This window comes from Oncorhynchus gorbuscha, linkage group LG17, assembly GCF_021184085.1.
Source record: "Oncorhynchus gorbuscha isolate QuinsamMale2020 ecotype Even-year linkage group LG17, OgorEven_v1.0, whole genome shotgun sequence".
In the NCBI taxonomy this organism is placed as follows: domain Eukaryota; kingdom Metazoa; phylum Chordata; class Actinopteri; order Salmoniformes; family Salmonidae; genus Oncorhynchus; species Oncorhynchus gorbuscha.
Window position 1 is genome coordinate 35,955,863 of NC_060189.1, and position 27,817 is coordinate 35,983,679.

At 43.8% G+C, this 27,817-nt stretch overlaps 1 protein-coding gene across 1 annotated transcript in view; it reads right to left on the reverse strand.

The window, feature by feature from the left end:
* Positions 1-452: 452 nt before the first annotated feature.
* The window catches only part of mgaa (MAX dimerization protein MGA a), a 32,628-nt gene continuing 5,263 nt past the window's right edge, over positions 453-27,817 (reverse strand). The window contains exons 2-26 of the mRNA XM_046308152.1: positions 25,196-27,333; positions 23,221-25,111; positions 22,126-22,213; positions 21,937-22,047; positions 21,600-21,725; positions 21,348-21,461; positions 19,461-19,748; positions 18,997-19,274; positions 18,511-18,787; positions 18,132-18,283; positions 17,908-18,022; positions 17,280-17,740; positions 14,074-14,377; positions 12,486-12,785; positions 7,121-8,088; positions 6,813-6,941; positions 4,660-4,771; positions 4,091-4,470; positions 3,876-3,983; positions 3,650-3,775; positions 2,578-2,689; positions 2,129-2,497; positions 1,817-1,984; positions 1,643-1,726; positions 453-1,530 (exon numbers count right to left, since the gene is read on the reverse strand). Of these exons, the coding sequence (XP_046164108.1) occupies positions 707-1,530; positions 1,643-1,726; positions 1,817-1,984; positions 2,129-2,497; positions 2,578-2,689; positions 3,650-3,775; positions 3,876-3,983; positions 4,091-4,470; positions 4,660-4,771; positions 6,813-6,941; positions 7,121-8,088; positions 12,486-12,785; positions 14,074-14,377; positions 17,280-17,740; positions 17,908-18,022; positions 18,132-18,283; positions 18,511-18,787; positions 18,997-19,274; positions 19,461-19,748; positions 21,348-21,461; positions 21,600-21,725; positions 21,937-22,047; positions 22,126-22,213; positions 23,221-25,111; positions 25,196-27,261 (9,951 nt within the window). The 5' untranslated portion in view covers positions 27,262-27,333 and the 3' untranslated portion in view covers positions 453-706. The remainder of the gene's footprint in view (positions 1,531-1,642; positions 1,727-1,816; positions 1,985-2,128; positions 2,498-2,577; positions 2,690-3,649; positions 3,776-3,875; positions 3,984-4,090; positions 4,471-4,659; positions 4,772-6,812; positions 6,942-7,120; positions 8,089-12,485; positions 12,786-14,073; positions 14,378-17,279; positions 17,741-17,907; positions 18,023-18,131; positions 18,284-18,510; positions 18,788-18,996; positions 19,275-19,460; positions 19,749-21,347; positions 21,462-21,599; positions 21,726-21,936; positions 22,048-22,125; positions 22,214-23,220; positions 25,112-25,195; positions 27,334-27,817) is intronic.

Genomic DNA, 27,817 nt, shown 5'->3' on the forward strand with positions numbered 1-27,817 from the left:
AATATAATGTATATATTGATACAAACAAACATCTTTGGATATCCAATAGGCACGTTAGGTAGTGCCGCTTATAAAACAAAACAAATGTGCAGAAGACATAAATAAAAACAGTTTTTTACAAGGATCTCAAAGGCCCTGTGTTTTAGATATATTTACACACTATGAGGTTGGATTAATACTGTGAAATTGTGAAAATTCTGATCATGCGCTTTTAGTGTAATTGTGGTTTGAATATACATTTCTACCCATTTTGGTAGGATGGTGTTTTGGCCTGCCTGTTGACGTCACCAGGAAATAAATAAGTTAATATTACCAATAACCGCTTGTTTTACCCTAGCAAATTTGCATAAGAAATTGCTCTTTGCTAAGAAACTATTTTTGACCATGTTAATTGAAAACAATCATTGTAAGCTACTTAATTGTTACCAAGAAATGATTTGACAGAGATAAAAACGGCTACATTGTACCTTTAAATGTAGTTATCCCTGATTGGTTGAGCCACATAAGGGTCATATTTATTACAGCACATCGTGGCGAAACTTTTTGCAACAGAAAAACAAAAATGAACATTTCTTATTGGACAAGTTCAGGTAGAAGTCCAACCCTGTTTCAGTCAGTTTGGTGACAAATGATTATGACCCATGTGAGTAAGGGTCTTGAGGAGAGATGGCTACAACATTGACCCCGAGTTAGTTAGTGCTTAGTTCTACGTCTGAGGGTTGCTCTTTAGTCCTAGTGGGGCTAGCCTCGGCATTGGCCTCATCTGCAGTAGCGGGGGCGGGGCTAGGGCATCCCCTGGCATATCATTGGTCTCCAGCACCTTGGCCACGCCAACTTTCATCTGCTGCAGTGGAGGCGGGGTCAACGCCTTTTGAAGTACACCGTGACCTTTTGCAGTGCATGTTGGTCCTTGTGGGCTGTGCCCATTGACAATCAGAGCAGGAGCAGAACCTGTGTCTGATGGTTTCTCGTTGGATCCAGAACCCACTTTAAGGTCCTCTGCCTGTGGCACTGGCAGGCCTGGGCCTTTGGAAGCCTCATCCTGGCCTTGTCTCTCTTTCAGCCCCAGAAGGTCCTCGTCAAGTCTCAGAAACAAGGGGCTGAGGGAGCGCTCGTCATCTCCATCTCTTATGATTTCCTTCTCTGCCTGCGGTGGTGGTGGTGGTGAGGACCGGTCCGTACCAACCTCCCCAGGCTCAGTGGCTGGTTTGTGAGTGACCACAGGAAGACCACCGGGGCTGATGTTGTCTGTGGTCATCTGCTGGTTGAGGAAGACGATCTCGTTGAGGAGAGACGTCAGACTCTCGTCTTCAACGTCACCTTCTTCGTTGTCTTCGTCCTCCTCATCCGAGTTCCTGTCTGCGTCGTTGAGCTTTACACCGTCTCCAGAGTGGTCCAGCTGCTTCCCCAGCACCTCCCCGTCCTCCAGTCCACTTCCCTTACCCTTCACTGGAGATGGCCTCCTCGGAGCTCCCCCTGACACACGTGGAGGGGCTTTGACCAGTGAAATCACATTGCCGATATGAGGAACTGAAAAATAGGAAACAAAATAAAGGTTTTATCTCAATGGCATAACATTCAGCTAACCTAATCAGATTCATAGATATCTACATCCAAGCGGTAAAAACGTGTTGGAAGTTACCTCCCCTGTTGAGGATATTACGAGGTGGAGTGAGAGAAATGGGTTGTGACATTGAGGGGATACAGATGGTAACTGAAGCGACACCTAAAAAAGAAATTTAAGAAGAATCAGAATCAAAATCAACAAAAAAAAGTGGTATGCAACTTTGAGTACATTGAGTCACTGAAAGCCTACCTGGTATTAGAGACTGTTGCATTTCGATTCCAGTGACGCGTCCTACCGGCAGCAGAGAACTGGCAGGCTGCATTGGGCTCTTAGTGATCGCCTGCTGAGATGGTATCACTCCCCCCACTATAGACAGCATTTGAGGAGGGAGAAACCGAGCATGAACAGGTGGGGAATCTGTTGGGGAGGCAGAAAAACAAAATGCAAATGATTGACAGTGCTTTATTTCTTCCCATGGAAGTTCAGTCTCTAGATCTGCAGTCAGCCCGACCCATTTGGTGCAGCTAGACAGCAACACGGTCAGAGGGAGGGGTGACTTACCTAGGGGAGGTTGTGGTTTCCTGCGAGACAGGATGTTAGGTCTTGTCCTTTCACCTGGAGAACGACACGTTGAGAGGGGTTTCCTGGAGGGTGGGGAGATGATGGGACTTGTCTTGGGTTGTTTGGGTGTAGGCTGTGGGGGGATAGAGTGTGGGACAGGGGTGGGTACCACCTTTAACTTCAGACCGGGAGCCAGGGATTTTGGCTTAGGCTGTTGAGTGCTGCTGGGTGAGATGGCTTTATTGGGTAAGACTGATGACGAGGGGGCTGAGGACGCCGCTCTCCGCTTCCCTTTGAACTTCACATCCATGTTCTTCTGTTTGGTAGAGATGTCCTGAAGTTTTCTGAGGATGAGCTCCTCTGTCTTTCCTGTAGAGAGAGACAGCAGGCCAGTGTTACCGGAGGAAGTGACTGGAGAGGAGAGGATAGTCAAATGTAAGGACCATTACCAGATTTCTGGGAGATTTTCTTGATATAAGCAGCTCGTTCTTCGGTCAGCGCACTCTTCAGTTTTTCCAGGCGTTCGCATTTGTCTCTCAGGTCAATGACTTGTTTTCGGGCCTGTTAAATAACAGACAATCCTTGGTATCATTTAGTGAAGAGGTTACTTACTAAATAAAACTCGATGCAGTTCTGGGAGGTCCTGTATGTCACAAGGCAGCGTCAATGAATTAGTCTGCTAACTTCCCTGAATATGACAATCATTTCCTAAACAAAAGCATCAAGAAAAATTGAAATGGCCATAGCTTATTTTACTTAACACTCCCAACAATCAATATTGAAAGTCTCACTACAGTCTCCTTTTCAGCTCATTGATCAACTAATTTACTTAACAAATGGTACATCTTAATAAGTGGTCCAAGTATCATCATGACATGGCAGAAGAGGGGTGAGCTTTTCCTCGTTTGTTCTCTACTGCTCCTCTGTTGTTCCTCAAGCAAGGAGGGAGACGATGACATCACGAATCCCCATCAGACCAAGTTTGCAGTTGTGTCCCAAAAATATATATAATTTGGCGTAAAACTTTTTGTTTCTTTACTGGAAATGTTTTTTCAACAGTAAAAGTTTTTTTTAAATTTCAAAATAAAATCGCTGGAGGACGTATAAGTTTGATTAAAGTTGTATCATGTTTATTATGTTTTATTGAACCTTTATTTAACAAGGCAAGTCAGTTGAGAACAAATTCTTATTTACAATGATGCCCTACACAGGCTAAACCCTCCCTTAACCCGGACTCCAAATCACAGCCAGTTGTGATAGGGCCCAGGATCGAACCAGTCTGGAGTGACACCACTAGCACTGAGATGTAGTGCCTTAGACCGCAGTGCCACTTGGGAGTAATGTAATGGCATCCATGTAATGTATGGAAATGTACTGTATGGCATGGTAAATCATGTGATACAAGAGTTCTCTGGAGAGCGTAGGCAAGCTCTGAGGTGTTATGGGTCCTATGGGCACTGGTCAAAAGTAGTGCACTATATAGGGTACAGGGTGCCATTTGGGATGCATCGGTAGTCTTACCTGCCCTAGGATGAAAACATTAGTAGGTGTCGGGTTGCCAAGGTCCAAAGTCTCTATCAGGGCTTTAAAGCTCTTCCGAAACTCAGCACAGCGTTGTCTCTCATATTTGTTGTGCAAGTCCCAGTGCTAATGGCAACATTGAACCAAAAACACAGCAAATTACAACCATGGACACTGAAATCACAGCATAACCATATTTGAAGGAAGGAATAAAAGGTCGTTCCACCTCTTTAGTGCGTTTTTCCTTCAATTGTGGAGTGGTGTTCTTCTTTGCATTGTCCTCCACACTCTCAATGTCCACAGGCTCATCCTCTAGCAAGCTTTCCTCCACATCCTGAAAGACAGATGAGTCGTAACGAGATAAAGAAAACGGTAAAAAAAAGACCATTCTCAAGGGAAGAGATCTAATCAACAGAAACCAAATAATCAATTATTTCTTACACTGATGGTATTGATGACGTGCCCTTTAGCATTGTAGTTTTTGTCGTCGTCAACGTCAGAATCCTCGGTCTCATCCGAGGAGTTGTCGGTTTTCTCGTCCTCCGTGTCCTCCAGAAGGTCCAACACCTCATCCCTGTCCTCCTCCATTTCTGCTGTCACTCCTCCCATGCTCTTACTCCCCTGAGCCTCTTCTGTGGTCCTCTTTGACAGGGGACCAGGCCTTGGCCTCTGCTCAGACTCACCGCAGGTGGAGACAACTGAGGAAGACGAGACAGCAGAGGAGACTTTCCCTTCTTTCTTCCAGTTGATGTGCAGCTTCTCGATCTTCTGCTGGGAACCGATGTACTTGATGTTCGTCAGTATCTGTTCCTCAGACTCTCCTGTGGAGGAACCACGTTGGTTGAATGTACAATCAATCAGTCAAATGCATTCATCCACAAAGACCCTTTTTTTTTTACATTAGTTGTCGCAAACCCACAGAATACAGAATGTTGACATGTTACAGGAGGGGAGAGGAAGTACATAAGAGGAAATGGAGAGGTGGGGTCAAATGTAATGTTCATTATTACCAGTTAACTGGGACATCTTCTTGACGTGAACTGCTCTCTCCATGGTCAGCGAACTCCTCAGCTTCTCCACGTTGGTGCTTTTCTTTGTCAATACCTGGATCTCCTCCTTGGCCTGGTTAATTAAACAGAGTTGACTTGTTATCTATTGAGGATGGTTGCTTCAACGAAAACAAAACTAGAGCGCCGCTCTGATAGGCCACAATAACAAAATACACTAATAATACCTTTTATGAGTCCCAAATCGCAACCTATTCCATATACAGTGGGGCAAAAAAGTATTTAGTCAGCCACCAATTGTGCAAGTTCTCCCACTTAAAAGGATGAGGCCTGTAATTTTCATCATAGGTACACTTCAACTATGACAGACAAAATGAGATTGTAGGATTTTGTAGGACATGGTAGGATTTTTTACTGGGATTCTCTGCCTCTAACCCTATTACAGGGTCTGAGTCACTGGCTTACTGGGGCTCTCTCATGCCGTCCCTGGAAGGGGTGCGTCACCTGAGTGGGTTGATTCACTGATGTGGTCATCCTGTCTGGGTTGGCGCCCCACCTTGGGTTGTGGCATGGCGGAGATCTTTGTGGGCTATACTCAGCCTCGTCTCAGGATGGTAAGTTGGTGGTTGAAGATATCCCTCTAGTGGTGTGGGGGCTGTGCTTTGGCAAAGTGGCTGGCGTTATATCCTTCCTGTTTGGCCCTGTCCGGGGGTGTCATCGGATGGTTCCACAGTGTCTCCTGACCCCTCCTGTCTCAGCCTCCAGTATTTATGCTGCAGTAGTTTGTGTCGGGGGGCTAGGGTCAGTTTGTTATATCTGGAGTACCTCTAGTCTAATCACTAATCACTGGCTTCCAGTTGAAGCTCGCATCCGCTACAAGACCATGGTGCTTGCCTACGGAGCTGTGAGGGGAACGGCACCTCAGTACCTCCAGGCTCTGATCAGGCCCTACACCCAAATAAGGGCACTGCGTTCATCCACCTCTGGCCTGCTCGCCTCCCTACCACTGAGGAAGTACAGTTCCCGCTCAGCCCAGTCAAAACTGTTCGCTGCTCTGGCTCCCCAATGGTGGAACAAACTCCCTCACGACGCCAGGACAGCGGAGTCAATCACCACCTTCCGGAGACACCTGAAACCCCACCTCTTTAAGGAATACCTAGGATAGGATAAAGTAATCCTTCTCACCCCCCCCCTTAAAAGATTTAGATGCACTATTGTAAAGTGGCTGTTCCACTGGATGTCATAAGGTGAATGCACCAATTTGTAAGTCGCTCTGGATAAGAGCGTCTGCTAAATGACTTAAATGTAAATGTAATGTAATCTGGTCACATCCCTGTTAGTGAGCATTTCTCCTTCCCCAAGATAATTCCTCCACCTGACAGGTGTGGCATATCAAGAAGCTGATTAAAACAGCATTATCATTACACAGGTGCACTTTGTGCTGGGGACAATAAAAGGCCACTAAAATGTGCAGTTTTGTCACACAATACAATGCCACTGATGTCTCAAGTTGAGGGAGCGTGCAGTTGACATGCTGACTGCAGGAATATCCACCAGAACTGTTACCGGATAATTAAATGTTAATTTCTCTACCATAAGCCACCTCCGTCGTCATTTTAGAGAATTTGTCAGTATGTCAAACCGGTCTCAAAACCGCAGACCACATGTAACCATGTCAGCCCAGGACCTCCACATCCGGCTTCTTCATCTGCGGGATTGTCTGAGACCAGCCACCCGAACAGCTGATGAAACGGAGGAGTATTTTTGTCTGTAATAAAGTCATTTTGACGGGAAAAACTTGTTCTGAATGGCCTGGGCCATTAGGTGGACCTGGATCCCAAATTGGTGGAGCTATGCTCTCCGAGAACCACCAATGGCTGCTCCCCTGCCCAGTCATGTGAAATCCATAGGACCTAATTAATTTATTTCAACTGACTAATGTTCTTATATGAACGCTAACTCAGTAAAATGGTTAAAATTGTTGTATTTATAGTTTTGTTCAGTATAATATCGTCCAAAATAACATTGCGATATGCAACTGTATCAACCCCCCGCCCCCCATCACTAGTCAAAAGTAGTGCACTATATAGGGAATATAGTGCCATTTGGGAAGCACCCTTTAATTCAAGGGATTTTATTGACTTATTGGTGCTTACGTCGTTGAGGATTTTAATTTTAGCAGCTTTCTCGTCAAGTTCCAGTGTTTCCCTCAGCTGCTGGAAGCGTCCCTGGAGCTCGGAGCGTCGATGCCTCTCCAGCACGTTGTGTTTGTGCTTCAGCTGCTTCTACAGGAAACGACAGAAAGGAGCGCTATCATGGGGTGCAAAATGCAAACTAACATCTAAATTAGCCCGGGCCTACCCACACAAATAAGACAAACCAAGAAAGGGACAGACTACTCTACTGTTTAGGTGACGGAATATGAAAACAGACGTGTCTTGGATAAAGCTTAAAGAGTTCTTACACTGATGACGATGAGATCCTCTTCATTAACACAGGAATTAACACAATCCGTCTCGTCAGATGAGTTGTTCGTATCCTCATCCGTCCCCTCGTCCATGTCGTCAGAGTAGTCCTCATCCTCCACCGGATCCACAACCTCCTTCCTCCTCTTCTTCGGTCGTCCTGTCCAGGTCTGGTAGGGTTGATTGACACAAGCCATCCTAGGAAGGAGCTTGGGGTCTACATTGGAGTCCGCTGACGAGATAGGTGTCGAAGTTGCATCTGTCTTTGGAACTGGGGTTATAGGGGGTCTGAGGATTTTGGGGGGCACTCGTCCCACCTCAGGCTGGATCTTAGGATCTGTACTGGAGTCTGTTGTGGAGATAGTGTCAACTTTAATAAATTTAAACTTGTGGCTTACAGGGGTTTTTGTGCTTTTCTGGCAAGGCAGCATCCAATTATACAGCTCAGACGTGACCTTACAGTCTGCATTGGAGTCCACTGTGGTGGTGGTGGTGGCAACTTGGACACCTGTTTCCATAACAGTCTTCGTGGGGAATTTGACAGTAATTACTGTGGTTTTTGGGGAAGGCTGCAGCACAGTAAAGCCCCCTACTATAGGCATGACCTTGGAGGAGCCCTGGGCTGGCTGGGCTGGCACCTTGGGACACTTGATGATGATGGGCTCCTTGTTACCCGTCTGAGGAACAATCTTCAAAGTGTACGTCCCACTATTTGTCTCAGTGGGTGAGAGATTAACTTTACTGGTGTTGATAGACTTGGAGCCTGGTATGGAGGAAGTGACTTCAGGAGGCGTGGTTTTAGGGGTGGTGGTGCTGCCTGGAGTCTTTGGGTCAGTGAAAGGGACCATGGGGACGGTGGTGATGGTGTTCTGCCATGTGGTGAGAGAGGTGGTGGAGGGGGAGCTGTTAAGGGTGGCTGTGGATCCCGAGGCCAAGCACACAGGTGTGGTTAAACTGATCAAACCCCCTGAAAAGAAAAAGGAGAAAAAGTTCTGCAACTTTCCAATTATTATAATACACAACAACAACAAGAATTATGTATTCACACAGCACTCATTCAGTGGAGATAATAAACCCACATTATACATAGACTACTATAGAACTCCCTGATCCGTCTAAAATGTTCAAATCATTGTTCCATAAAATGGTTATTAATTAACCCTTTACATTTATCAGCGCCCAAATTGGAACGCAGTGGCTGTACATTAACATTCTATACATGACGTCAGAGCTCAGGGTCTCCTCTTCACAGCTCTGTGTGGGTTCTGACTGACAGCCATTCTGAACTTTAGCACCGCGAGCGACAAGAAGATGCCCCATGCCTCCCGCTAATTGGGCAACTTAAAAAATAAAATTGTCTTGAGTGTGGGAAATACTGTAAATTAAGAGGACTAAATTTTTGAAAGATGAGACATTGAGGATTATAATAAATACCGCTTTGATGTTATACAATCAAACCAAACAGTCTAAATGGGCACTTCACATTCCCATCCATTAAACAAATGTCCTCTAGTGTCATCGTTTATGACAGGGTAACCCAACTGGCAAGCCTGTAGCCAAATCTGGCCTATCAGCAATAGTATTTGGCCCCCCACTGCCCCAACACTTCATTTAAAAAAACAAATAAAACAATCTCAGATCCGAGATGCAAAAACTCCCAAATGCGATGTCCCAAGAAGGAAGTTATTGCATTATTTACCCTAAATAATGCAAAAGTTACATTTTAACTTCATTCATGAAGAGAGAATGCAGGAGACAGTCAACTAATAAAGCAGGCAGCGGACCATTTTGTGGTGCTGAAACGTAAAGCTGCAACTGCAGCGCAAACAATAGGTGAACAGCGCCTGGTGCTGACAATATAGCTAACTTGTTATGCTAACTTGAATAGAGAAAAGGTGATTTTATGAGCATGATCAGATCAAAATTATTATGTTATTGCCAATTAATGTATTATGTACTAATCAGATGTGTTAAAAATGTTGTTGAATTTGTAGTGTAGGCCAATTAATTGTGCTATTATTATATACTAATTACAGTTAGTCAGAAGTTTACATACACTTCGGTTGGAGTCATTAAAACTCGTTTTTCAACCACTTCACAAATTTCTATCGTTTTGGAAGGTCGATTAGGTCATCTACTTTGTGTATGACACAAGTCATTTTTCCAACAATTGTTTACAGACAGATTATTTCACTTATAATTCACTGTATCACAATTCCAGTGCCCCAGAAGTTTACATACACTAAATTGACTCTGCCTTTAAACTAGAGGTCGACCGATTAATCGGAATGGCCAATTAGTTAGGGCCGATTTCAAGTTTTCATAACAATCGGAAATTTGTATTTTTTAGGCCGCCGATTTGCCGATTTTCCCCCTTTTATTTATGTAATCTTTATTTAACTAGGCAAGTCAGTTAAGAACACATTCTTATTTTCAATGACGGCCTAGGAACGGTGAGTTAACTGCCTCGTTCAGGGGCAGAAAGACAGATTTTCACCTTGTCAGTTCGGGGGATTCCAATCTTGCAACAATACAAAAACAATCAATCATGATCACTAGTTAACTACACATGGTTGATGATATTACTAGATATTATCTAGCGTGTCCTGTGTTGCATATAATCTGACTGAGCATACAAGCATACAAGTATCTAAGTATCTGACTGTGCGTTGGTAGGCAGAAGCAGGCGCGTAAACATTCATTCAAACAGCCCTTTCGTGCGTTTTGCCAGCAGCTCTTTTTGCCAGCATTGCGCTGTTTATGACTTCAAATCTATCAACTGCCGAGATGAGGGTGGTGTGACCGAAGTGAAATGGCTGGCTAGTTAGCGCGCGCTAATAGCGTTTCAACTTCACTCGCTCTGAGCCTTGGGGTGGTTGTTTCCCTTGCTCTGCATGGGTAACGCTGCTTCGATGTGGTGGCTGTTGTCGTTGTGTTGCTGGTTCAAGCCCAGAGAGGAGCGAGGAGAGGGACGGAAGCTATACTGTTACACTGGCAATACTAAAGTGCCTATAAGAACATCCAATAGTCAAAGTTATATGAAATACAAATGGTATAGAGGGAAATAGTCCTATAATAACTACAACCTAAAACTTCTTACCTGGGAATATTGAACACTCATGTTAAAAAGAACCACCAGCTTTCATATGTTCTCATGTTCTGAGCAAGGTACTGAAACGTTAGCTTTCTTACATTGCACATATTGCACTTTTACGTTCTTCTCCAACACTTTGTTTTTGCATTATTTAAACCAAATTGAACATGTTTCATTATCTACTTGAGGCTAAATTGATTTTATTGATGTATTATATTAAGTTAAAATAAGTGTTAATTCACTATTGTTGTAATTGTCATTATTACAAATAAGAACATTTTTATATATAAATAAATCGGCCGATTAAATCGGCATCTGCTTTTTTGGTCCTCCAATAATCGGTATCAGCGTTGAAAAATCATAATAGGTTGACCTCTACCTTAAACAGCTTGGAAAATTCCAGAAAACGATGTCATGGCTTTAGAAGCTTCTGATAGGCTAATTGCCATCATTTGAGTCAATTGAGGTGTACCTGTGGATGCATTTCAAGGCCTACCTTCAAACTCAGTGCCTCTTTGTTTGACATCATGGGAAAATCAAAAGCAATCAGCCAAGACCTCAGAAAAAAAAATGTTTGACCTCCACAAGTATGGTTCATCCTTGGGAGCAATTTCCAAACGCCTGAAGGTACCATGTTCATCTGTACAAACAATAGTACGCAAGTATAAACACCATGGGACCACACAGCCGTCATACCGCTCAGGAAGGAGACGCATTCCGTCTCCTAGTGATGAACGTACTTTGGTGTGAAATGTGCAAATCAATCCCAGAACAGCAAAGGACCTTATGACGATGCTGGAGGAAACAGGTACAAAAGTATCTATATCCACAGTGAAACAAGTCCTATATCGGCATAACCTGAAAGGCGGCTCAGCAAGGAAGAAGCCACTGCTCCAAAGCCGCCATAAAGAAAGGCCAGACTACGGTTTGCAACTGCACATGGGGACAAAGATTGTACTTTTTGGAGAAATGTCCTCTGGTCGGATGAAACAAAAATATAACTGTTTGGCCATAATGACCATCGTTGTGTTTAGAGGAAAAACGGGGACTCCTGCAAGTCAAAGAACACCATACCAACTGTGAAGCACGGGGGTGGCAGCATCAGATGGCATCACAAGGAAGGAAATTGTGGATATATTGAAGCAACATCTCAAGACCTCAGGAAGTTAAAGCTTGGTCGCAAATGGGTCTTCCAAATGGACAATGACCCCAAGCTTACTTCCAAAGTTGTGGCAAAATGGCTTAAGGACAACAAGTAAGTCAAGGTATTGGAATGGCCATCACAAAGCCCTGATCTCAATCCCATAGAAAATGTGTGGGCAGAACTGAAAAAGCAAGTGCGAGCAAGGAGGCCTACAAACTTGACTCAGTTACATCAGCTATGTCAGGAGGAATGGGCCAAAATTACTGCCCGAAACGTTTGACCCAAGTTAAAAATTTAAAAGGCAATGCTACCAAATACTAAATGAGTGTATGTAAACTTCTGACCCACTGGGAATGTGAAGAAAGAAATAAAAGCTTAAATAAATCATTCTCTGTACTAATATTCTGACGTTTCACATTCTTAAAATAAAGTGATTCTAACTGACCTAAGGCAGGGAATTGTTACTCAGAATAAATGTCAGGAATTGTGAAAAACTGAGTTTAAATGTATTTGGCTAAGGTGTATGTAAACTTCCAACTTCAACCAAATGTTATGGACCGCTGACTATTAGTTCGTAAACAATTGGGCCCGAGGCCAAACCTAGTTGATGAACCCTGGTTTATGATCACTATGTTTGATGTACAGTAACAAAATGACGTTATACACTGGGTTGTCCTGAACAGAATGTGCCGATGTCTGTTATATTTTGAAGACAATTTGTTGCGCACCACGCATCGAAATGCACTCGACTCCATTCAATGCGCACCAAAATTAGGATATGCTTCTCTGAATTTCCCTGTGACAGCTTAACACAGCAAGATCATATTGTATAATTTCGCCAGTCATGTTGGCAATAAAACACGCTTTCAAATTATACCCACCTGACACAGATAGCAATTAATAAATGGACAGTTTTTGGATTGCATAAAGTAAACAGTAATTCTGTAAAGACGGGGCTGCTAACATGGTTATGCATATGCTTTCCATATTTCTTCTGCAAAAAACATTATTTAGCCCTATCCATATAAGCCAATCCCCATGAGACTAAGGGGTTAACATACTCAGTCTTGCATGTGACAGAGCAGCAGTGCCTTGGCATTAATATCGTCAACTGTCAGACACTCACCCTTGTTGCGCATGACGAGGTTGGGGTTGAGGGCCTGCAGCTGGCTGAGGGGAACCAGCTGGATTAGCTGTCCGTTGGGGTTCCGGTATAGGGTGGTCCCTGAGGCACTCCGCACCGGCTGCAGAACCATCCTCCGCCCTGCTGCGAGAGGGGTCAGGGGGATGAGAGGGGTCGGGGTCTGGGACGTAGGAGGACACGCCATTCTGACAGCGTTACTGGTCCCTGGGTCAGGGAGCACCAGCATGGGGGGACTAGTAACCATTCCGCTGCTTGGGGAGGTCTTTGGAAGAGACACATCACCTAAAAAAAACAAAGCTTTCTGTTTCTCAACAACGATGGAAAACAGCATGGATAAGAAGACGCACCACAAACAACCACGCAACGCACCGAACAATCACCACATCAGAGCAACCCAGGATGAGATGGGAAGAGCACAGATGTGGGATATGGGCAAGAAGGGTGAAGATTTTAAACAGAGCTATGCTAGCACTATGCGTATGTGTCACGAGTCACGACCACTAACAGACAATATGAAAGTGGCAGGCCATGGGACCAACGGTTAGCCTGTGGAAGGCTGGGGACTAAAGATAGCAGCACAAATAGATTAGAGGGGCTTTCTAATAATGGTGGCAGGACTGGGTGTACCAGTGGAGGAACCGGCATAAGAGCTACCTGAGGCTACCTCTACCAGAGAGGTAGAGGGCACGGCAAGCTGCTGAATACTACTCAACGACTGTGGAGGATCACTAGTGAGGAGCAGCCTCTGCCGTGAGGAGCTGATTTGGTTGACCACAAACCGTGTGAAGACCTTTCCCGCTGGGAGCAGGTTAGTCACTGTGGAGCAGAGATGGCGGTAGAGGTTCAGGGTCCCGCGACTTGTGTACATGTGTGAATCTGTCATGAATCTGATAAGGCTAACAAAATTTAATTGCTCTGAGGGAAAACAGCTTTCTGCATCAGACTAAAAAACTAATTGTAATTGAACTATTAAAATGTTCTATACAGGATGGATGCCGATTGGCTGAAACAACATTCCAGACGTGTTTACTGTTCTCTGTAGGTAACTGGTTTATAAAAGGAAAAATATTCCAGTATTCCACTGCTTTGTGTCGTGCCTAAGAACAGCCCTTAGCCGTGGTGTATCTAAGCAATAAGGCCTGAGGAGGTCAGGTATATGGCCAATATACACTACAAAAGTATGTGGACACCTGCTGCTAATTAGAGCAGTAAAAATACATGTGTTGTCATACCCGTGGTATAGAGTCTGATATACCACGGCTTTCAGCCGTATACCAAGGGTAAGACAAAATATTTATTTTTACTGCCCTAATTAGATTGGTAACCTGTCTATAATTGCAATACGGCACCTCGGGGGTAAGTGGTATAATGCCAATATACCACAGCCAAGGGATGTGTCCAGGCACTCAGTGTTGCGTCATGCGTAAGAACAACCCTTAGCAGTGGTATATTGGCCATATACCACACCGCCTCCGGCCTTATTGCTTAATTATATCACACCTCTTCGGACCTTAATGCTTAAATAGTACTATTATTCCAGGTACGATTAACAACAAAAAGTAGTTCTCACCAATGGACTTGGGGCCTGCAGCAACTGAAACAATAGAGGGAACACTGGTGGTGGTAACCATGGTAAGACTGGTGGTAGGAGTGGCTGTCAACTGGGCCGGCTGTCCCGTGGAGGACCTTGCATCTTCAGGGGTTTCTGAGGGGGGTGTGATGAGTTGTGATGAGACGGAGGATGCCATAGACGGCTCTGGACCGGTAGGCCTCCGTAACTTGCCCATGAGGTAAGCAGCAAGTCGGTTGGCTGGGTGCATGGCTCCCATCATGCCCAGTTGTAGCTTGGCATTGGGGTAGGACCTGCCATTCACCTACAGATACACAGAGGAAAGTGTGAGTAGCAATGGACCATGTGTATTCTCCTCAGAGCTAGATATAGTGTGAGTCCCAAATGGCAGCCTATTTATTCTCTACAGTGCCTTCAGAAAGTATTCACACCCTTTGACTTTTTACACATTTTGTTGTGTTACAGCCTGAACTTAAAATGGATTAAATGTAGATTCTTTCCCCCACTGGCCTACACACAATAACCCATTATGTCAAAGTGTGGAAGAAATATAAAATGCAACATGTAAAGTGTTGGTCCCATGTTCCATGAGCTGAAATAAAAGATCCCAGAAATGTTCCACACGCATAAAAATCTGCGCAGATTTTGTGCACAAATTTGTTTACATCCCTGTTAGTGAGCATTTCTCCTTTGCCAAAATAATCCATCCACCTGACAGGTGTGGCATATCAAGAAGCTGCTTAAAAAGCATGATCATTACAGAGGTGCACCTTGTGCTGGGGACAATAAAAGACCACTCTAAAATGTGCAGTTGTGTCACACAATACAATGCCAAAGATGTCTCAAGTTTTGATGGGAGTGTGCAATTGGTATGCTGACTGCATGAATGTCCAACAGAGCTGGTGCCAGAGAGTTGAATGTTCATTTCTCTACCATAAGCAGCCTCCATCACTTTAGAGAATTTGGCAATAAATCCAACCGGAACTCACAACTGCAGACCATGTGTAACAACGTCAGACCAGGACCTCCACATCCGGCTTCTTCACCTGCGGGATCGACTGGGGGGTGGGGGGGGGGAGTATTTCTGTCTGTAATAAAGCCCTTTTGTGGGGAAAAACTCACTCTGATTGGCTGGGCCTGGCCTCCAAGTGGGTGAACCTGGCTCCCAAGTGGGTAGCCTATGCCCTCCCAGGCCAACCCATTTCCCCAGTGTTAGTATAATTTCATTATGCCGATGTGCTTTCATCAATTGAAAGCCCTTCGTCTATTTTATGAGAATTTTGTAAGATTTCTTGTTTGCATAAAATAGACGCAGACCAGTCTTTAAATAATAGGTAATATAATTTATTCTCGGAGCGCGCTACCACTCAAAACAAAAGCATCAGTTTAAATACAGATCATGACGTCATTTCACTGTCTTAAACTAACCCCCCCCCTCCCTCTCGACAGGACAAATTAAGGTGAAAAGTTCATTCTATCTTACTAACACACTCCCAGATAACTTTTGATCCCTCAACATTATCGATCACCACTGAACTGACAGGTTTAATTAACAGAAACCCTAGGAATGCACTCACTGCCTAATCTAAAAACCCCAGAGCTAAGTTTCAGGTTGGGTCAACCATAGGCTAACGACCTTATGTGTTTACACAGTCCACAACCCATTTGTTCCTGCCCAGTTGGAATGGTTTTATTACTCCTTTCTCCTGTCACACAATTTCTTCCTATGAACTCATATTGTCTATTAAACATACAGAGTATAAGTTTATCTAGACACAATTCTATTTAAAATGGGGATATTGTTTATTCATTTATCCATAATAAATCCATAATAAATTCAACACCCATTCATGTGGAATCCATAGATTAGGTCCTAATGAATTTATTTCATTGAAATTGTTGTATGTTGCGTTTATATTTTTGTTCAGTATAATAAATAATTTACATCTGAAATAAAATGATCTGGTCCCTCAGTCAAGCAGTGGATTTTTAAACACAGATTCAACCACAAAGACCAGTAAGGTTTTAATATATATAATAATAATATAATAATAATATAATAATAATATAATATATAATAATATTTGTTTTCCAATCCTGAAGAAGGGAACCTATTGGTAGATGGGGGCCAATAGTGACTTTAAAACAGTTAGAGTTGAGCCTATACAGATTTTTTTTTAAATCCAAAACATGAATCCTGTTAGCAACAAGGCACTAAAGTAATACTGCAAAAAATGTGGCTGAACAATTAACTTTTTGTCCTGAGTGCAAAGTGTTGCAGGATTTGCCACCAAACACACAACACGTTACTTAGTGCCACTCGCCATATTTTCAAGCATAGTGGTGTCTGCATCATGTTATGGGTATGCTTGTAATCGTTAAGGAGTTGGTGAGTTTTTCAGGATAAAGAAATAAACTAAATGGAGCTAAGCCCAGGCAAAATCTGTGAGGAAAACCTGGTTCTGTCTGCTTTCCAGAGATAAATTCCCCTCTCAGCAAGACAATAACCTAAAACAGATGGCCAGTTGCTTACCAAGAAGACAGTGAATGTTCCTGAGTGGCCGACTTACAGTTTTGCCTTAAATCTAATTGAAAATCTATCGAAAGACCTGGAAATGGTTGTATAGCAATCATCAACAACCCATTTGACAGAGCTTTAAGACATTTGAAAATAATAAATGGGCAAATATTGTACAATCAGGTGTGGAAAGCTATTAGATACATATCCAGAAAGACTAACAGCTGTAATCGCTGACAAAAAGGTGCGTCTACAAATTGACTCAGGGGTGTGAATACTTACATTTAAAAATACATTTGCTACAATTTCTAAAAACATGTTTTCACTTTTTCGTTATGGGGGATTGTGTGTAGACGGGAGGGAAAAAAATATATTTAATCCATTTTGAATTCAGGGTATAACACAACAAAATGTGGAATAAGTCAAAAGATAGGAATGCTTTCTGAAGGCACTGTAGTGCACTAATTCTGACCAGCACCCTATGCATTACATAGGGAATAGGGTGTCGTTCCACATCAATAAAGTAGGAAAATGAACTGATCATCAGATGTGTTTTGGGGGGAACTCTAGGTATTTAAAATGCTTACCGTGACAAGTTCCTTGTCTGAGATTTCTATCTGCTTTAGATTGGCAGTAAGGAGGCCAGCAGGAGAAATTCCTATTAAGAAAGGCAGGCCCTTCCATTTCAGACCATTTTTCTTCCCACAGCCTTGTTCTCCTGCTCTCTTTGCTTCTCCTCTGCGCACTGTCCTTCCTCCACCTCCTTATCTTCCCCTCTCAGCTCCTCCATCTCCCCCTCCTCTTCCTCCATCATTTCTTCATCTTCCTCTCTCATCCATTCCTCCTCACTGTTTGCCTCCTCCACTCCGTCCGGTCGCGAGACCCGAGAGATATGTACCTTGTAGTGGACAGAGCAGCTCTCGCCGTCGTTCCTCAGGGTCTGAGACACGGGTTTGATGAGGTAGCCTTTGACCCAGAAGGGGTTGGTGAGGTGGTCCTGGGCCATGTGCTCACAAACAATCCTCAGCACCAAGTTCCTGTCCGCCAGGCTCCTCCACTTACACTCAGACACGATCTCCAGACGCTTGCAGGGCTCCGTGTACTGGGAACCGTGGGAGGGCGACTTCTCTGACTTCCTGGAAGGGCTCACTTACATCAAGAGACAAAGTCAACAGCCATTAGAGATACATTTCAGGGCAGGCTATGATTGTTGGATGCAACTAATTATTGATGTGGTTTATGGACTGATAGATATAAATCGCAGACAGATGTTTGGAATTAAGAAAATTATGACAAATTTGATTAAGAGAACTTACCTGGTGAGGAGTCTATTGGTTTGCAGTGGTTGTCAATGTCCTCAGGTCGGTTTGTGCTCTTGCTTTGAAACACACGCACTCTGGCACATGTCATGGTCCCTTCCTCCGCTCTCACCTGCAACAAATACACCTTTAGAAAAGGCAGGGGGGTAAGAATATACATACCACTTTTACAGTGGTGTATCTAACACTTATGGATAGATAGACACCCTTCTACGACGCACCACTGCTGGAGACTCTTCCTGTAATGGAAGCCATGGAAGACAGACTGGTGTTGGGGCGAAGAGGGGCTCCGGGTCCATCTCTCCATCGTTGTGCTTCCACAAAGTTCTCACACGCCGAGCTGGTTCTGATACTGTCTCCACCTCTCTCAGAGCTGAAGTTAGAAAATTATCCGGTAAATGAGCAGAAATTAATACAAAATATGTCATTTAACTGCAACATTAAGATGGACACATTTTGCGACTAGTGCATCAACGTATTTCATCTAATGTAGTATAGAAAAGTTGTTTCTGTATGGAAACTATTTTTTCAACTTTATTTATTTGAACCAGTCATAGAGCTTCATAACTGGGTTGTTTTTTAAAACTAGAGTAAACTCACTATATGCCATCCTCATCCGCTTTCTCTTCTTGCTCTTCTTGGACGGGCCCTCTTCAGACGCACTGGAATCTGGTCCTTTTAAGTTTTTGAGCACAACCACTTTCTGCCTGAGGCAGCTGCAGCCAAATATACACTCAATCTTTCCACAGTGGGTAATACGACGGTCCTGTGCCAGGCTGGCACACACACAGCCCAGCCGGCAGAACGCATTGAGGCAGGGAGGAGCACTGCGCTTTACAATCTTAATGGGAGCTGCAGGATTCTCACAAACAAAGCCCTGAAGAGAATAGAGGAAAGTAAATGCAGACAATTAAGTGCTAGTATGGCTCATTTCTCAGGTGTTACCATTGTAGAGCTGGTTTAAACACTCACAAAATAAGATCGAAGCTATTAATGTGCTCCAAAATGTCTATGCTCCATTATGTCAGACCCCAACAAATGAGTCAAATAGCAGATGTAATGGTGTATGGGTGCAACTGATCTTACCGTTGAAGTGAAGAGCGAGATGAGGGCGACTGTTGCCCTGTCCTCTGTGATACAGGTCTGATGCTTGCCCTCCCAGACAACCCCGTCCTCCAGCTCCCTCTGTCTGAGAAAGGCCTTGGTCAACCCAGGAACAACAACCTTGGTCTCAGCAGCGGCAGACTCTGGCTCGGAGTCGCCCTCCACAGGAGCCAGGTCAGGGGGGGGGGTGGCTCTTCTACCTCTGGCCTCGACACAACAGAGTTTTGCGCTGGTGGAGGAGTCTTGACCCTCGGCTTCCTCTTAGTCCTTTTCACAGTTTTAATTGTGTCGTCGTGGGCAATGGCCGGGGCTGCGTGATCCATCAATGGCGGCGGCGCAATTTGTAATGGTGTTGGCGCAGAAGTTGGTTTAGTTCTGCTCTGCTTTGAGCGTTGTTTCTGTTGCCTTTTTTCAGATTTCTCAGATTTTTTAGATCCTTTGGATGCGAGGGGCAGTCTGTTTTTTTTGGATGGGGGGGACAAAGGTGGTAGAAGGTGCCGGTGCCTGTTTCTTCAGCACACTGTCCAGGGTTCGGACGTAGCTGGTGCTCTTGGTGGGCAGCTGGTAGGTCACAGGGGTGACGACGGTGGTCTGGGTGAAACTGGCAGCTCGCTCGTCGATGAGTTTGCCTTCGTTAGCCAGATACTCATCCAACATGTCACTGCAGAAAGCCGACAGGTTCTTCGGGACCACATCTGAACTCGGGCCATCTTTAAAGCCTATTGGGCTACATACTAGAGTAAAAACAAGAAGATGGGATATTGCAGACACTGGTTAATGTAAGGCCTTTCTCAAGACATCATAGCCAGAGTATGTGAACAGAGCGAGAAAAGGAGAGTGCCCAATTTGACTGGAGTGTGGAGCGAGATTCCCAAAGGCTGGAGAGTCGGCCTTCTCGCCCACTCCAATTTCACTCCAGTGGCGCTCCCGTCACAAGCTCGAGCATGCCCGCCCCAGCATGCATTTGTAAGCTACTTGTGTGCTGCTAAAAAGCCCCTTGCTTTAGCTACCGTCATGGAGTTCTCTAAATATTTTCATAAAGAATCTGATAAAATACACAGGTTCTAAAACAAGGAAACTTACAAAGAGAGAGGGATTATCTACTTAATTGTAAGGATTGGATGTCACCTGCTAAACTGTTAGGTTACAGACCGGATGCCATTGTTCTACACACAGAATATGGAAGTTGTTACACGATGGCTACATCAAACATCCACATAAAAATAATCATTGTGGAATCTGTAAAGACACTTATCCCAAAACTATGATGGTGTACTTACTACGTGCACATGCTAAAAGAAAGGAACGAGGTGGGTAGATAACTAAGTGTGTCATTGTAGCAAAGTCATGATAAACTAAAATCAGATGTCTTCAACGTTTGGTACATTTTGTTATCTATACAATAGGCCATAATTGATTTTGGCCTCTTTACGCCTGGCATATTCCCACGTTCAATGAGCTTTCCGTTTTGATTGGGTTATTTTGCCTAAAACAACTTTAGGCATACCTATAGAAAAACTAAAACTATGCATCTCTGCCCAGCCTGGCCAAAAGGGTGTTTAGCATCCCCAGTGGCTCTGCAAGTTTGGAGAAGGTATTCTCCGCTGCTAGCCGGCTGTCCAGGCACCATCACATGAGCCTGAATCCACAGACTGGTCAAACTTGTTTCTAAAAATGAATTCAAAAGGCAGTAATAAGTCATTTTTCATTTAATTTGTATTTAATTCTAAGTAAGTCACAGTCTATATGCACAATTTATAGACTATAATGATTTAATACAACAAAATGTTGTTTAAATACTGAGCACTTTATGTCCATAGCGGCCTATTGTGTCACACTCGCAAATGCTTCACAATGTATTTCTTTGTAGGTTATAGTCTTGAAATAATTGTAATAACATAGCCTTAATAATTCATTGACATTCCTTCTTAGGGTCACTGTCTGGCTCCTGACTGATTTAGAGTGTTTACATGCTGTTTAATATGACATGTAGCCTATTTAAAAAATAATGTTAGCTTCTTACATTCACCTTTTCATGTTTACTCAAATACTTTTCATTCAAATCCATATGGTTTGGTTTCAATAGTTAAAAAGCAATTGGTAGTTCCACGTAGTCACAAAAATGGAGCGGGAGGTTTTTTTCCCCTGTGAGTGTGGAAAGGACATGGAGCCGCTTAACTCCACTCACATTCTCCGGTCAGAGCTAAAACGTCAAGAATAAACAGTCTGTATCCCCTCTTCTTGTTTTGTCACCATTAAAGCATCATTCAATATTTCCGACAAAGGAGTAGTTAATCGAATGAGAAAATAGGATTCTTATGTAAATATTATACCGTCAGGCTTGGCGGATGCTGAGGAGTCTGAAGGGACAATCTTATCTCTCCAGCCTTTGATTTGGGTGAAGTCTGTTGTCTTGCCCGTCCTGGAAACAAAGGGAACTGAACCACCTGGGGGGGGGGGGTATATAACAATGTCTCCTTTTAATATGTATTAACTTCTCCTCATAAAACCCTAAACGGGTTACTGAACAAATACTCTCAACCATTTGGCCAAAACAGAAACTCTGATAACAAACGACTACTAACTTGGAGATGCCAATCCTGCAGTGCTCAGTCCTAAACATAGCATGGGTGGCGGTAGAGGTAGACGGACGCCTAAGTATTGCAGGTCGATGACCAGAGTGGGATCCAGTAAGCTCATTTTCAGTCCAACTTCAAGGAAGACAGATGACAGGTAAGCGATCTTCAAGCGTAGACTATGCATCATGAAAAAGCATTCTACCATCATGAGTAGCATTAAAGACGACGGGAACACTGTCATGAAAAGCAAAGTGGGACATTACCCATGCTAGTGTGCAAGTAAGTTGTCAAAAAATAAATAGTAAATACTCTTGTCATTCACTGCCATTTATTTTGGTGTTACCTTCTTGCAGCACAGGATGAATGACCTGCCGATGCTTCATAACCTTCAGATCGTCCAAAAGAACCTTCTCGAAAGCAGCTATTCTTTCCTCTGTGGTTTCAGATCCTCCGACTGAAAGACACATAGTTTAATAGATGTCACATAACAGCAGCTTGGGAACATGATGGATTAAATTGTTGTTTTCTGTACCATTCTCTTTCGCCTCAGGGGTTTTCTCAGGTTGTGCGGTTGTCGTCTCACGAAATGCAGGCTCTCCTAGATGGACTTCAAGTGCTTCCTGTAATTTATAACACTTTACTTTTGACATTTTATTTCACCTTTATTTAACCAGGTAGGCCAGTTGAGATAAAGTTATCATTTACAACTGCGACCTGGACAAGATAAAGCCAAGCAGTGCGACAAAAACAACACAGTTACACATGGGATAGACAAAAGTTGTCAATAACACAATAGAAACATCTATATACAGTGTGCAAATAATTAAACATGTGACACTTTACTTGAAATCAATAGATATAGTGAATGCTTTGTTACTTGTTATGAGCACGTATAAGCCCTTATGTCTTATTGTACAGCTTATAATATGCTGTATTAAATTGTATGCTGTTTTATATTGTACTGTATTGCATTTTCTTTTTAAATAAAGTGTGGACTGTTGAAAACAAATTTTTAAAACTTTCCTTTATTCACTTTATAACAAATATAACCAAAGCAAGGATTTCCTCGTTAATGATCTACTTGCCTCTTAAACAAGAACCGAGGAAACACAGGTGGCACAACATGAAATAACGGTAACACTTTACTTGAAGGGGGTATACATAAGGAATTCAGAACACCTTTCACATAACAGGTTTGGAGTAGCAAAGGGTCAACAGTTAGTGACAGTGAGCGTTGTGCATCTTCTCTTGCGATCTCTCAATTTGGCAGGATGCCACTGAGTAAACAGTCCTTGGAATTATCCAATTTAATGACAAACTTTTCTTTGACAATATCCGGGAGAAGGTGGATCTGGTGTAAAGAGTGTACCTGGCCTGGATCAAGTTCTGGCCAAAGCACCAATTGTAATTGTCATGTTAAGACTTACATATTGTTCTCTGCCAAGATAAACCAAAAACATGTGTTCTTAGGACAACACTTGTGTATAATTGTGGTACGAAGGTTGTTATGAATGACCTGTAACACTCAACGGGGTTGTAAACAGTTTCATGAAGGTGTTGCGAATGCAAGTAAAGTGTTACCAAAAATGCTGACAGATGGAAATACATTTAACAATCTATGTGTTACCTTGGATGTGAAAGAGACGAACAGCTGCTCCTCAACTTCCTCCAGGTTGGGCTGCATGGTGACATCTGTGGGTCCCCCTATCACTGGGAGTGGATCACTCTTGGCAGATTTCACTCCTGTCCTAGATCTCTTCTTAGATCTCTGGGGTTTAATGCTCTGGGTTGGCTGACTAGAACCAACTAGTAGAGTAGAACCAACTGGTACACTAGGGGTAATTAAAGTTGGGACATGAGGACATAGGACAGGAGCCGCCTCACTGCTTGGAAAGTCTTCCGTCATCTCAAGTTCATCAGAGATTGAGAAAAAGTGAGTGAGGTCGGCAAGTGAAGGGGTTGGTGACAATGGGTCGGGACCTAACGATGAAAAAGGAGATAACTGGAATGGGAGTGGAGACGGTGTAGAAGGGCGTGTTAATGGTTCATAATTGACTTGAAATGATGAGGCGGGGTCCAGGGGAGGTGAGGATAAGCCAGGGTCCAGAGCAAGTGAGCCAGGGTGAGAGTTAGATGAAAATGAGACTGCCTCAAAGGGTAATGGGTTAAGGTGAGCGGAAGGCAACAATGGGATAAAGGGTGTTGTTAAAAAAGGATCAGGGGCCGGTAGTGCTAACAGTGATGCATGTGATGAAAGTTCAGAGGAGAGTACAAAAAGGTCTGGTGACGGTAATTGTTCAAGGACTGGGAATGACGAGGTAGGTACAGGTACGGATGGGGCTGGGACCAGCTTCAATTGAACAGGGGAAGGTAAAGGGAGCTCAAAATCTGGTAATGATGCAGGTGATGATGGCTCAAAGCCACCTAGTGAAGGGCCAGGGGATAATAACGATGGGGTACACTCAGGTTTCAAAGTGGCAACACTAGCTGTTGATGACAGCGCAGGGGCATTTGAGGGGTGGTCAGAGGTAAGTGATGATAGGTCAGCCGGTAGGTTCAATGTGACAGGTACAGGGGATGGCAGTTCTTGGGCATGGGATGACAAGGCAGGGGCTGGTATTAATGAGTCGGGGGCTGGTAACAATGGGTCAGGAAATGGCGACATGAGGGGTGGAGTGGGGGATGATAGTGTAATGGATAAGGTAGGTTCAGCGACAAGAAACGACTGATCAGCAGTAAGTGATACTGGGTCAGCTTCTGGTAACAATGAGTCTGTGGCAGGAACCAAAAAATCTGTGTTTGGGACTGAAATATCAGTGGGTACACCAGCATAGTCTGTGGTTTTCCCAGTGGGGTCAGTGGCTCGAACTACAGAATCACTGGCTGGAAGAACAGCATATCCAGTGGGGACCATTGCTGGACCAGTAGGGTCAGTGGCTGGGCCAGTAGGGTCAGTAGTTAGAACAGCAGAAAATGGGGATGAAGTAGAAGGCAAAGGAGATTTTGGTTTGGTCCTAAAAGGTCTGGATTTCAACTTCAACTGTTGAAGGTAGAGTGCAAGCAGGGGCAAAGGCACAGGTTCAGGTCGTTTGTGTGGTTTAGCCTTTCCCTGCTGCTGTTCATCAGAACCTGTTCTTTTTGCTTCAGAGCTCCCTGAGGAGCTTTGGGAAGCCTTTTGACTGCTTTCAACTTCATCTGCTGAATGGTCATTGATAGACACAGGGGTCTTCACAGGTTCCTGGGACTGAGATGAACAGAGGTGGTCCTTTTCACTGTCAATCGTATTCCCATTATCCTGGGGTCCCACCTTTGTAAAAGTTTTCGACAACACGTCAGGAATCTGGGAAAAATTGTAATTCACAGCTACTTCCACAACTTTGCCTTTGGCAACCATGCCCTTAGTGTCTGTTTGCTCAACATTGCAAGCTGTATTGGGTATCTCCACATTGCACCTTCTTATTTTCAGATGACACTCCCGAATCAGCTCAGTGAAGTTACTTTGGGGAGGACCTATTGTACTGTTCAAAAGATAAATGCAAAAGATTAGAAGTGCATTTTAAAGTAAATAGCTAACATGCAGCTTACTGAACTTGAGAACTTACCAGGAACTTTGATCAGTGGACTCTTTCTTGCAGACTGACTTTTCACTGTCTGCAACTGTAGCAGTTTGAGCATCGGGGGTAGTGAGTCCTTGATCTGCTACTGAAGTCTTCAGGAAGTTGCGTTTTCCTCGCAAAGACTTTCGGGTATTTTTCACAGGCTTGCGCACCTTGGGAGATATGGTTTCATCTTTCTTCATCTTGGAGGGACTTGATTTCTTGCAAGAGCTGGGTGCATGATCATTAACACTTGACTTGTCAGATTCTCCAAGTGTAACATTTTGAGCATGAGAGCTGAGGAGTCCTTGATCTACCGCTGAAGTGTCTTTAAAATTGCGCTTTGCCATCAAAGACCTCAGATTATTTCTAAGAGGGTTGAATTCCTTCTGAGATGTGGTTTCTACTTTTTTCAACTCATTGGAGGGACTTGATATCAACTTGGGAGTGCAGTAGCTGGGCCCAATAGAGTTAACCCAGGACTTGTCATTGTCAGCAAGTGAAACATTTTGAGTATCTGCACTGAGGACGCTTTGATCTAGTGAGGAAGTGTCTTTAGAGTTGTGTTTTGCCATCAAAGACTTCAGGTTATTCAGGCTTTTCACAGGCTTGAGTTCATTGTTAGATCTGGTGTGGTCTTTTTTCGACTCATTTGAGGGACTTATTTTGACCCTGGACTTGTCACTTTCTGCAAGCATAACATTTTGAGTATCGGAAGAGAAAAGTCCTTGACCTGCTGCAAAAGTATCTTTAGAAGTGTGTTTCCCCATCAAATACTTAAGATTATTCAGGCTTTTCACAGACTTGAGCTCATTGGGAGATTTGCTGGGGTCTTTCTTCATCTCATTGGAGGGACTTGATTTCAGCATGGAGCTGGGTCGATGGCTGTTGACCTCAGATTTGTCACCAAATGTAAGGATGACATTTTGAGCATTTGGAATGAGGAGTCCTTGATCTACTGCTGAAGTGTCTTTAGAGTTGCGTTTTGCCATCAAAGCCTTCAGGCCACTGAGGCCTTTCACAGGCTTGAGCTCACTGGGAGATCTGGTTTCACTGCTTGCAGGTTTAACATTTTGAGCATCTGCGCTGGGGAGTCCTTTATCTACTGCTGAAGTGTCTTTAGAGCTGTGTTTTGCAGCCATTAAAGATTTCAGGCCATTCAAGCCTTTCAAAGGCTTGAGTTCATTGGGAGAGCTGGTTTCATTCTTCTTCGAATCATTGGACGGACTCGTTTTCAGCTTTAGAGCCCAAGAGGGTCCACTTGCAAAAGGGTTGAAGTCTGCTTTAAACTGAGACATGCGTAAGTTCTGGTAGGCTGTTACAGCAAAGAACTCAGTCTGGGGAAAGGTGAAGGTTATTACGTCATGCCCACTGAGCTGAATATCCTCCGTAGGCATTTCAGCTGAGACCACATGGAGGTGCGGTAAGTACCGGTGCATTGGGTGCAAAATGACATTACCCTCCTGGTCCATGGTGTTGTCAGTGAGCTTAAGCTTGTAGAATGAAACTGGGTTCTGCATCCATTGGTGACCAGAAGATGGAGAGTCTGGGTGGATGAAGATCCGTCTCAGCATATGGGCTTCTGCCTTTCCACTCATTTTCCAATTTTGCCCAGTCCACTTGTAACGTTTGTTGTCCGCTGGGTTGATATCCATGAGCAGATTGTACTTCTGGAAGGGATCCAAACCAGAGATGCGAAAGCGGCAATAAGGGAACATTCTCCGGCCTTGTTTGGTTACTATCATCTCGGTTTTGCATCTGAAGAACTCATTCCACATGTTGTTGCTGTCCAACATCACCTTGATACCTCTGCGGGTGCTCTCTGGTGGCAAATTCTCTGGTTGGTTATTAGAAATGACAGTGGAGTTCATTGTAAGAGCAACACCCATTGCAGAGCCTGGAGTGGATGTTGCTGCAATATTTGCTTCCTCATTGGCCACAACTCCACTTGCCTGCCCTGTTTTTAGGGCACCAACTAGGTCGGGGGGAGAGGCAGTCGAATGCAGTGCCATGGGCGCAGCTGCCCCCTCCTCATTAAGAACCATTATTTTCTTCTTCTTGTTGGCGGCCATGAACTTGTCACGGTCTTTTTCGAGGGCAGGACGCCCTCTTACATCTGTCTGTCCATTTCTTCATTCTGCATCCTAAAACAAAAATAAAGCGATTTAGCATGATAAAGATATAATCATGAATATCTGACATCAAAAGGCCAATCCACATTAAAAATAAGAGAGGAAAACAATTAGCAAATGTGTTACCAGGCTATTACCAATTCTCTAGCTAGCCAAATCACCTCATACTGCTACCTTACATTGACAGATCTCTAAATTATTCTGGCATGCTAGCTGTTATCATAGACGTCCAGCCCTTACACTAATGCTAGTTAGAGCTGGCTGGCAAAACAACCTCAAACTTCCTTCATAATGGAGGCAGAGACATAAAAATGGTTTCTCTGAGTCCACCTGATAAACGGGTTCATTGCCAAAATCACAAAGTATCCCTTTAAGCTTTGAGAGGAACTATAACATTCCCCAGGGCAGAAAGGAAGATATACAGTGCCTTATGTTACGTTACAACCTTATTCTAAAATGGATTGAATAAAATTGAAATCCTCAGCAATCTACACAC